General features: G+C 35.1%; 1 protein-coding gene across 8 annotated transcripts in view; it reads right to left on the reverse strand.

Moving 5' to 3' along the window:
* ate1 (arginyltransferase 1) overlaps positions 1 to 12,341 on the reverse strand; it is a 270,016-nt gene that overhangs the window by 213,095 nt on the left and 44,580 nt on the right. For 4 of the 8 annotated variants that reach the window (XM_078564783.1, XM_078564782.1, XM_078564784.1 and 1 more), the window contains 2 exons: positions 10,856 to 10,984; positions 9,140 to 9,268 (listed from right to left, as the gene is read on the reverse strand). In XM_078564783.1, the coding sequence (XP_078420909.1) occupies positions 9,140 to 9,268; positions 10,856 to 10,984 (258 nt within the window). The remainder of the gene's footprint in view (positions 1 to 9,139; positions 9,269 to 10,855; positions 10,985 to 12,341) is intronic. The other 4 variants (XM_078564788.1, XM_078564786.1, XM_078564787.1 and 1 more) reach the window with 2 other exon arrangements.

The raw sequence follows: 12,341 nt of genomic DNA on the forward strand, positions 1-12,341 counted from the left end.
AGAAGAAGGGCCAGAAAAAGGACAGTGATCTCTTATTGAAAACAGGCTGAAAAGCAAGTTTGCTAAATTTCCTTCCAATATGATTTGAAATTATTTTAAGAGCATGTTGAAGGCAAATTGAGTGACCAGATTATCTTCACTGCCATCTTAGAATAGCATTATGGTGATATTTCATGACCAGCCCAATCCTCATTCATTTATTGCAGGATAGTACAACACTGATATATATTTTCCTTCAATACAAAACATTTGGAAGTTCCTCATGTGGACAGTTTTGTGTTCAATCATTGCTTGGGGAGTATCACATTACTGTTAAAGGTCACTGACAGCTTGGACTCAAATGTTCTCATTTACAGCCACATGTCCCAGTATCCCCAATTAAACTGCTGTGCCTGACCACATTTCAAAACATTCATACGTTTCTCAATGCTACTATTTATTACTATATTAACATGTATTTCTATTTTAACTTCATAACCAAATGATCTGTTTTCCTCCAGGATTAATAAGTGCCAAAGCCAATATTTAGTCAGGCACAGGTCAGAAGGTTGTATAGCTACCTTTACATTAGAAGCTGTGGGAGACATTTATGTTTGATGGAGCTGTCAACGTGAATATAAAGCCGGTCAAAAAACTTTGCAACCCATTCTGTTAAACTGGAACATAATTGCAGCTGTTAATCTTTATGCATTTTCTATTAAACTCTTTTGTTTCAAATATAAACATTCCTCCACTCTAAGTTAAGAGTAAATGGGAACAAAAAATTGATCATTTTACACGGTCTTATGGCCAAATGTTTAGAACTGACCACTTCAATGCACTGTGCCATAATACAACTTATCTACTTTTCTGCTTTTTAGATATTTATTCAAAGAATGCTTTAATAGATACAGTATGAGCACTAAGAGATGAATAGTAGCCACTAAATCACTGATGAAGTATTAAGTAAAACATTAAAAATCTAGACTTCATTACCTTCACAACAAACTTTGATTTGCCTTTTTTATATTTAACCCAGTTATCCATAATTTCACAATGTCAAAAGCCAACAGGTTATCACAACCTGTAGGTCAAGAATGTTAGACAAAAAGCAGATATTGGCCCATTACTTCAATTGCATTACAGAGCAATGTTTCTTTCCAGGAAGTTGCTTGACTAAACTGTAACATTTGGCAGTGGAAATAATTTTCCAGGCCTCCAACTACCCGAATATAAAAGGATTACATACTTGATCCAAATTACCAGCGACTGAATTTGTTCACATATCAATCAAGATCAAAAAGGTTCTTATAGTTTAGTCTCTTTCCGTCCCAGCGTTATCAGTTTGAATTCAACTATGGCTGAATGCTTCACAGTGACTCATACTACTTTATTATTTAGTAATGCTTTGTTTAAAGTGGAAAAGATTCAATTTATTGGATGAATCCAATACTCAGTCAATGGCAATTCATAAAACTACCCTCTAGCATCAATCTCATGAACTAGCCACGAGTTACACCCTATCATCGCAAAACTAACCTGCGTATTTCTACTTTGTTTTCTGACCCTTAGCCGACCTTCAATCCTTAATCCATGCCAATACGTTACACCCAATTCCATGAGTCCTAATCTTGTGCAACACCTTACTGAATGCCTTCTGAAATTTCAAATATACTTCTTTCACTGCTTCCCAAAACATTATAAACTGAACCTTGAAACCTGATTTTAGAGGTAATATCTTATTGACACACTTACAAAATATCTAGTAGGAAAGGATATGCTAAACTGAACAATTTCAAACTGAACATAAATATCTCTCATTGTTGCTCTATAAGATCTAATGCAAAGGTGGAGACCAACAATTTTTAGAACAGAGTAGACTGCCAACAACCTCCTCCTCCCAGCTTTATGTATTTGGACAAACACTCAACATGTGTATCTCTAGAGCACATTATTATCCCCAGAACAGAAGCTAATAAATGTTTAGAAACTGGCATTGACCTTACAAATATCTAATTAATTCCTTCATGTAGTAAATGCTTAAATCCTGAAAATAAATGTTCCACTGGACACCATTCTAATTAGTGGCTGTATCATGGCTTGCAGTTTGATGGAGCAGCTATTGCAAAAAAGAGGTAGTTTACATGCATAAATCTCAAATTGCTCTCTGGTTTATAGGAGGAATGGCTTCAGCCTGGGTTAAAAACACCCAGGCATTAAACTGGAACACATAATATGAAAAGAAAGGGGGGAGAAAATCAATTTTAAAAGTACTATCACTGGCAACACAAATTATCCAGACACAACTTCCACTCAACAATGAATTTTCCCTCCTTATATAAATCACCTCTAGACAGATTCATATACTGTTACACAAGACGTTTGGGTCACATTCATTGCTTGATTTGCCAGTGTTTGCACAGATGTCTCCTGTGACCTTAAATTCTAACCTAAAACACTGATCTCAAGACCAATAAAACATTCCAGACTAAGTAATAAGATGCATCCTTAAATTTTCCATTGAACACATTTAAATACACTCCCTATTAGGTAAGTAAAGTTTCAATTCTAAAGAACACAACTAACACAAAACTATTTTTAAGGGAGGGGGTTCAGAGTGAAAAAAAACATAACTGTAGCATTTACCAAATCAACTATGAGTCCTAAAATAAAATACATGCAGGATCTCTGCCAGTAAGTAATGCAATATTGAAGTAATTTTCTAAGAAAACACTGAACAAAAAAAGATCATTCAACCCATTAAGCCTGCACCTTCCACAGAAAAGTGAAATCTACTCAGTATGCAGTTCATAAGAAGCCAAAGTAACATGCAATGTCACACAAGAAACTTATTTTTGGGTAGGGAGATTTTTAGGTATGCCAGCATGAATTGTTTTAAAACAATTACTATTCAATGGCAGCACCCTACACAGATATAATTAAAGATATTAGAAAATAAACAGAACCCCCAAATCATTTTAGATAAAGGCAAAATACTGCGGATGCTGAAAATCTGAAACAAAAACAAAAAATGCTAGAAGAGTCATACAGACTCGAAACATTAACCCTGTCTTTCTCTCCACAGATGCTGTCAGACCTGCTGAGTTTTTCCAGCATTTTTTGTTTTTGCCCCAAATCATTTTATTCTGGATAGCTATGAACCAATAACAAAGCCCTAGTACAGATAATATTTCAGTCCATCCAGATAGTCACTAATGCTTTCATCAACTGTCCTCATTTCAGATGTATTAAGCTTAATTTTTTTTTTTAAATGCAGATACCTTGTTATGGTTTACAGTCTTATTGGAGTGATTTAAGCAGTGAGGAAGGGGAACTTCAGCAATAAGCAGTCTTGCTTTTGTCGACAAATGAAAATATGATCACTTCAGATCCCTGACATACATCTGTTTAAGAAGTGAATCTTGTCAAAAAGTGAATCCATGTGAAAAAATGCACCATGTCGATTGCTCAAAAAATAAAATAGATGAACAGGGAGTTACTTTGTGCATAAAACACTGTGCTTTTGAAATCCAAATTAAAAAGTTGGAAAAATATCCATCAATACACCTGTGGAGCCAACCACGAGGCAGCGTCTGATAGCACAAACAGCATCCACCCAAACTCTGTATGCCTCAGTGGAAGCTCAGGCTATCATGCAATCTCAGCTTGCTTCCATGGAAGCTCAGACTGCTGCCATCATGGCTCGGGATAGGTTGCCACAGCACTCCTGCAATCTGTTCTCCAATAGATCTGTTCGCTAAAGACCCTTTGTGGAAATAGGCTTCTGATGATAACCTTTATCCTGTCTCCTCTCTTCTAGCAACTTGTCTTCTATGTGCCCTCTGCTCATTCTCCCAGTCATGCTCAATACCAAAAGGAAGCTCTATTAGTCCACACGTCTGGAAGCACCTCATTTGTGCACAAGCCACTAAGCCACCAAAACGGAGCTTCAGCACCAGCCAGACCACTTCCTGTAAAGTGCTAAAGCTTTTAATAAAGTATGGAAAAGCGCTGAAAATGCACAGAATTGCAGCAACAGCCAGAAGAAATAATCCAGCAACTAGCCTGCATGTACTAGATGATCTATTTAAATAAGTGGAGGGCCCTTTATGCCACTGGATACGTGGTCAGCTGTGCAAGGTTAGGGTATAGCTACAGTGTGGAGCTTCAAATTGGCAGCACTGACATCAAATTGGTGTGCTGTCATGATTTGCCTACTCTGCTTGCTGCTGGTCAAAGTTAGTCGTGTGCGCACTAATCCTTTTATCAATATGCTGCCAGCGCAATTTGTATTAGAAATGTGTGCACATGTGCCGCAGACAACATTTTAGAACGATAAGGCACCTCACCCAAAAAACAGGTGAGCAAGCCCAAATTTTCCCCTTCAAGTTCCTAAGCAAAGAGAGATAGGAAATAGACATGTAGATGTGAAGCTGTTTACGCTACGAAGAACAAAAAAAGACAGCAAAGAAAAATTCATCTGGTCCATTAAGCCTACAATAACCAAACGAAGAAAGTTACATAATGGGTAGAGACAGAATTTAACTCTGCAGCCATCCCCAGAGATTAATCCAAGTATTTTAGAGGAAATTACAACAACTTAATCCCCCTGCAGGATACAAGGGACCCAACAATAAATGCAACCTTGCTAACAGTACAATAATCATGGACCTTGGGTTGTTTAAAAGCAAACCCACCTAATGTTGAGATGCTAGGATGTTCTTAACCTATATTTTATGTCTGTTATGTTTGCTAAACTGTTAGTTATTATCTACCCAAGTACTTTAATACTCACCCTTTCAAAGGTGTTAACTGTGTTATGGATGCATTAATAGTTCAGTTTATGGATTTCTGTACCTGATTCATTTTTAATTGCTCTGGTAAGTAGAAGTTAAATAATTCGCTCAATAGTGTTCTGAGTCCCTGGTGTGATTGGTCTGGTTTTGATTGTGTAACTGCCAATCTACTTTTCAATTGGAAAATTGAAAACGGCTCAAAGGCAAGTGGAATTTTCAGCATCTTACTAACCTTAGATGGGGATGACAAATTTCCAGCTAATTTTCTGATATAAAAAAGACTTAAAGATCTACAAGATCTCATTTGACTAACTTTCCTTCATGGTTTACAGATTTACTTTGCCAGCATTTTTACATTCCAAGTATATTGCGACAGCAACTGGTCATTTTTATCATGCCCTCCTATAGAATTGAGAATCAGCCTCCAGTACTGAAAATGAGTATGATATTAAAGGGCAAAAAATACTTACCAAAAAAAATCAAATTTGTACCTGGATATTCTATTACATGACAAAGGTGTTTGGAATTCCATGACACAAAAGTACATTTTCAAATTTAAAAAGTATTTAAACTTTTGAGTCTGCAGTGTGAATATTTCATGACATGCAAACATTTACCATTTTCTCCCTTCCATTAGTAGTAGTAGTAGTACATTATCTATCGCACACAAATTTAAAAGAAAAAGAAAAGAGTGAAAATCCAGCATCTAAAGTACAGGCACAACTTTATTTAAAAAATAGGAGTATGCTGTTTGTTCTCTGCAAACAATCTTCTATGGTTTTCCCTGCCTTTAAAACCTTTTCTCCTCCTTGACTGATGGAGCAAGCAGTATAGAGGGATTATATAGTTCACATAGTAGAGCAAAACAGAAATACAGATCAGAAAAGCCATATGGCCAGATTATGCATTGTAACTATTAGTTTAATTCATGTGGATTTCTGCTATATATGCAAGTTTTCAGCTGTTCAATAACCAAAAGGCTAAAAATAGTAAGCGTAACAGTATTGAAAGGTTAATACTATTGTTGATTTAATTATTTCTCAATAAAATTTGCAGCTGGAGTGGTTAGGAACACACCTTGTTCATTGTACCACACAACTCACTATGTAGGATTCAATGAAGAAGATAGAATGACTAAATTGCATTCACCTAAATGAAGGGATTCACACTGTAAAAAGAAATTAGAAGAAGCTTTGGAGTTAATTTACTGCATTGAAATCATTCCCAAACATTAGTTAGCATATGTTATGCTTCAATTCTATATTAGGGTTTTATTTGGTATTCATTCAGGTGTTGGTAGTTGTTAATGTAGATGCTAAATGTCACCATGCTTTGCATCAAGATATATGATGGCTCTAGGAAAGAGGGACCAACTTATTTAACTAACAATACAGATGGAGAGAAGAAACCTCCCTGAAGGCTTGAGGGGTTATATATCAAATGCAGAGAATAATAGATAAATGTAAGTGATTTACAAGATAGTAATCTCAACAACTATTACAGAAAAATTAAATTGAAAAAATTACACCAACTAATTGGTAACTAGAGGGCAAATATTTAAGATCATAAGCAAAAGAACGAAAGGGGATAGAGAATAATTATTTTTAATTTATGTTGAGGGTTGTTAGAAAATGGACTGCCAGATATACCAGAAAAAGTAGATGAAACAGAACATAATAGCCTTTAAAAGGGAAATGAATCAATGTTTGCAAAATAAAATTTTGAAGAGCATCATGAAAGAGTAACAAACACCATTAGGAGGATGTACAAGCATAAATGGACAGTAAAGTTCCCTTCACTCTGACCCTCAGAAGGGGCAAGCTATTACTTTTGGGCGAAGTTAAATTTTCCATATTATTTTTATGGCACTTCCGATCAAGAATATCAAACTGTACTGAAAAGTCAATGGTCAATGATCAATCCTGCAAGCAATTAGCTTCAAATTAAAAGTTGTGTAGCTTCAGATGCTTACAGGCAGCAAAAACAGAAGACTTTAGTCCCAGAGGGTCATGACAGTTTGTTAACCCACCGCATTCATCAACCCTCCAAACTCAATAACTTAGTCTTCTGAACCGTGAAGAAAGTAGAGACCTGACATCCACCGCCCCCACCCCACTCCCCTTTTAAAAAGTTTATATATCTTGTATTCATGATAGTGGTTTTCTTCCTTTTGAGGCCTTTTTTGCTGGTAGTAGGCATCACTTACACCAACAACCAATAAATGCTTGCATACTGACTACACATTAGCTATACTGAAATGTTAAATGATCAAAAGCTGATTAACTGGAAATAATGGGGTGCAAAAGAACAATTAATTTGACAGGCCATGGTGAACAAACTTGAGATTCTTTAAAAATGTTACATAATCAGTAGAAGCCGTGGATGTTATACATCAGTTCTAAACGTGAAAGTTAAAATTGTTGGAATATAGAAAGCAGTAGCAAACTAGTTAACATATTGGCCAAATAATGGGAAAGTTGTAATGATCAACAGTAGAAGATCTCATTGCACAGTTGTGAATAGCAGAGTAACTCAAGGATTAGTTCTGAATCCAGTTATTGAAAAAATACATAAATTCTTTGGTAATGATTCAAAGAAAAATGTTTGAAGAAAGGGATGAAAGTCAATGGTTTCTCAGACACTTAGTAACTAGGCAAAATAATTTAGAACTTATTTGAGGAAATACAAATTCGTATGAAAATAGGACATAAGGTTCTGAAACTTGAAGGCTGTGCCTCAATGAATTAGATAAAAAAAAAGATTAAGGGCTTGACAAAACATTGAAGTCACAAAAACAATTACAAAGTCAAATACAAACTAGTCCAACTTGTATCTGTGAGCTAAATATTCATCCTCCAAGAAGCACTGGGACATTAAATGAACCTTACACAATTACATAAAAAACTGAATGGGCAAGTTATAATTTCGGTGCATAGAAGGGGTGAGTGTATAATGTGTTCAAGATAAAAAGAAATGGCACTCATTGGTATTTTACAAACATAGCAAACTAAATTCCATACTTACTGTCCTCTCTGATGGAAGACTCTGCACTGGCAGTGGCTTATTGCAAAATTATGATTTTAACCCATGAAAATACATTGAATGCTGAAAAAGCATCCCGATTAACATTTATTACTTTTTATAGATAACAATGTTGCAAAGCTTCAAGTGAAACAACAAGACGCATTAGCTCCAGTTTTAAAATGAACACTAAATCATAACACTATAATATGAAAGTTCCTTTCTTTTTATATTGTTGATAACAGAATCTGTGGTTGATCCTAACACTGGAGGAAGAAGTTACCATTTCCTTATGGCTGGTTAGGAGATTTAGATGGCTGAGGGTGATGGAGAAGAAAGATTTTGGTTTGATAAAAAAAAAGCTGATCTTTCTCTCTCAAAGAAAAATGTAGTATTCTGTCCAAAGGCAGTCCAAACAAAATTTAGCTTTTAATTTACATGGCAGTATATAAATTCAGCATTTTCAATAGTGTATCTCCATAAAGAAAAATGTAAATTGTTTAGAAATAGTTTCCAAAATTGCCCCCATCTCCCAAAATGCATAATAGACTTTGTTTGTTACTTCATAAAAGCATTTTTGTGGCAGTATTATAAAAATTATATAAAGGACCTTCAAAGTGATATGTGCAACAGAGACTACAATTTGTTAATGTTACAGTTAGCAGCTGCTATATTTGGTTTCTGGGCTTGAAAACATAAATTGTTAGGGAGATTTCAAATTTAACAAGCTTTCAATGTCTATTAGAATTACATATTCACTGAATCATGTAGAACTGCTTCAGTCATTTATGTAACTCGGATATTAAGAATGGGACTTGACATATGTATAGATTCAAGTAAATCAAACATTCCATTGTATCAGGAATTGCTGAAGTGGTAAATGATACAGAGGCAAGTGATCAGTCACCATGGTAATAAGAGTTCCAGATGTGTCTTTGCCTAATAATGTAATTTTCATCACCAAGAGTGAGATTTGACAAACATTTCCCTATTTACAGAAGCTTTGTAGGTATACAGAGATAAAAAATATGACCACAATAGATATGTATGACATTAGAGATAGATATGACCAAATATTCTACTTCCTTCATTTTTCTTTCCTACACAGGACCATTGTGTTTGCCATCATGTCCTGCTTACCAAAGAGTATGTAAGATGCAAAGACCTAGCACTCCCTTCATGATAAGTTAAATGCAGATTTGAACATTATGGTGAATAAAACACTTTTCTTTAAGTAGAAATTTGAAGTAGCTGTGTAACAAAGCAGTAGTTTTTCCACAACACCATTTAAATGAGTACATTTAAAGAAGAATCAATAAAATAACAAATGCAAAAACTTTTACCTCTGATTCACTACATTCATCAGGTGAATCCTGGTGGACAGCCATTTGATACTTGGCATACAAAGCTGCTGATTGGTTAAAGGATTCAGTGAAATCTGGGTCATCAGAGGAAACTGGCACTAGTTTCACCTTCAGAGCAGGGGATCCATGTAAATTTGCAAAGTAAGCAAATAATTGAAAACATTTTTACAATAGCAAGCTCAAGTAAACTTGAAGATTTACCATATGGTCTTACCACTGAAGGCAAGAGTAGTGCAGGTTCTCCTCCATATCCAGTTCAAAAACCCATTTAAATTTATCCTATTCCTACAACCAAACGTCAAAATAATCTGAACAAAATTTATATGAATAAATGTGTTTTTTTTCCTATGTCCAGCTTTGGCATAAACGACATTTTAATTTGCACCTGATTTGTAATTTTACATCTAACACAGGCCAAATTTCCAAGCTGCTAACAAACCCATGCGTTTGCACTTTCAAATTGGCTCCAAGTCAGGTTGCTAGGTGAGGCACACCAATCAGCCTGGCTCTTCCCTTGTGTGCAAGTAAATGCTAATTGACAAAGCGGAAAAATGGACCTGAACAAGAGATCATAAGGAGGCGTATTTTGCTGATTTAAAAACATCTATTAGTTCCATTATATATCTTAAGGCATATTTATACTACGGGTGATTTTTTAGTCACATCTGGAGGGAAGCTATGTGAGGAGATTTCTTTTATGGCAATTTTAAATTAATCATGCCTTATTAACAAATCCCCAACAAGAAAATAGTCTTTCCCAATTCAGCCTATCAAAAACTTTCATAATTTAAAAGAACTACTCCATGAATTACTCCTTAGCCTTCTCTGTGCCAATGGAAATAATTACAGTACTATACACAGTTGTAATGCTCCTTCAACAACGGGAGTTCCAAAAACTAGACATAGTCCTCAAAATGCGGCTTACACATTGTCAGGACGATACCCAGCTGGAGTGTAAATCCAGTGCGAGTTTAACTTAATCTACGAACTGCTCAATGGGACTTTCTTTATGTTAATTTAAATGTTTAGACTGTGAGAATTTTCCTCCCTGAGTTCCCACAGCAATTAAATTCTAACTGGTGGTTGAGATCTTTGCATGAATATAACCAGATATGTTCAGAGCTCCTCCCAGGACAATCAGTTTCAGCTTGAGATTGGTATTATTTTACATCAAAATAGATATCTCTATATTGGTAAATTAGTATTATAATCAATCAAATCTTAAAGAATAAAATGGAATATCTCTATTTTTAAAGTGTTTTAGCCATTGCTTGGATCAGACCACAAAATCAATTTTTTAAAGAAATGTAAACTAAAAGTACGCATAATGACTAAGGATTTTCAATTTTGTCTATTTCTGAAATTGGAGGGTTTTTTTCATGTAGATGAGGACAAGGTATCACAGGGCTTATCCAAAAAGGTTATAGTTTAAGGGAGTACTTTATAAAATGTATATGTATATATCTTAATGCATTATACATACATTATCTTCTTTTCAGAATATTCATTCTCACTGATTTAGTGGTATTTATTTAGTATCCCCTTAACCATTTATGTATAACCCACTGTAATGTAAAGGGACAGAACCCATTAAATAAATGTATTTTTTTTCTTCATGACATTAAGTGATAATCCTTTCACTGGGCTGGTTGCTTTACCTCTTAATTTTATGAATTATGTGCATCTCATTCTGACCTGGTGTTCAGTTGCTTTATCAGGGGGATCCTTGTGGATGGCCATCTGGTACCGTTTATAGATCAGGTAAGACTCCTGAAAAGTTGCTTTGAACTGGGAGTTTGGTGGAGATGACCTCACTAGCCTCACCTTCAGGAGGCAAGAAGAAAAGGTAATTTATTAAAACAAGGAGTACGAATAGCTAAAGAACCATTTATTAATTCAAATTTCTAAGACTTAAGGAAACAAAAAGATCTTTGTTACAGAATTGTTAGTTTCAACAAGCTCACAGTGTGGCAGCATTATTCCATATGGTCTTTTATTGTATTGGACAATCTCATTTAACTCTGTAGTTACCATAAAATAATATAGATAAATTACTTACTTTTTTAAAGACTGTTGTAAAATGAAAGATTCATTGTTGCGCCCTTTCATGAATCATGTTATATTTTAAGTGTGTCATCAACCTTTTTCAGAATGCCATCATTCAAATGCTTTGAGCCAATGTAACATGCTCCACATGATTTGGTTGTGCAATAGTAGGAATTGTTGAATTTATTCCTTCAATTGAAGGCCATTTTTATATGTATTAACTTATCATGCAAAATGGCTCATAGCTATCTGAAACCTTAAAGCTTTCACACATTTTATACTATACACACACACACGCCTCATAAGATATATATGAACACAGATAACCAGTTAATATAAATGCATATTATAAAAATCAATGGAGAAATCTGTTTAAAAAAACTCAGTGTGGATAACTTATCAAGTCAACACTACCATTCACAAAAGTGAACTTGATTTTGTTTTGAATATGTCTATAGGTATTTAAACACATAGGTTTTAATGTTACCTGTCCAAAATTATATAAAATCAACAGCTTTCATACAGAAATACATTTACACAAAATTCAATATTAATTGCGACTTCGGTTTGCACATTTTATTTACTTTCTCCTCACTCATTTTTTTGTTAGTTTACATGCAAGTTTTAGAAAATATTTACCCAATTTAGGTCTAAAAACTTCGACAGGAAAAGATCTTAGCCACTGTTAAGCTTGCAGATCAGGCAAATCTCATTTTCATCATACCACAAATTACCCATAACAACAATTACATTCAATATTTTAGGAACTGAAAAAGGTCACCAGTCAGTCCCTTCTGACCGATCTTGATTTGTTCATGGGGTATGGGGACTGTTGGCAAGGCCAGCAATTACAGTCCACCCTAAATGCCCTTGAGAAGGTGCTGATGAGTCACCTTCGTGAACCACTGCAGTCTGTGTGGTACAAGTACTCCAAGTGCTGTTAGACAAGGATAATGAAGGAACAACAATGTATCTCAAAATAAAGGTGATGTACAATTCAGATGGGAATTTGCAGGTGTTGGTGTTCCCATGAGCCTATTGCCCTTGACCGTCTATAGGTAATGGGTTTGAAAGGTGCTGTCAAATAAGCCTTGGCAAGTTACTGCAGCGCATCTGGCAGTGTTGGGGGAATGAA

The sequence above is a fragment of the Cetorhinus maximus genome, chromosome 20 (genome assembly GCF_964194155.1).
Source record: "Cetorhinus maximus chromosome 20, sCetMax3.hap1.1, whole genome shotgun sequence".
NCBI classification, from domain to species: domain Eukaryota; kingdom Metazoa; phylum Chordata; class Chondrichthyes; order Lamniformes; family Cetorhinidae; genus Cetorhinus; species Cetorhinus maximus.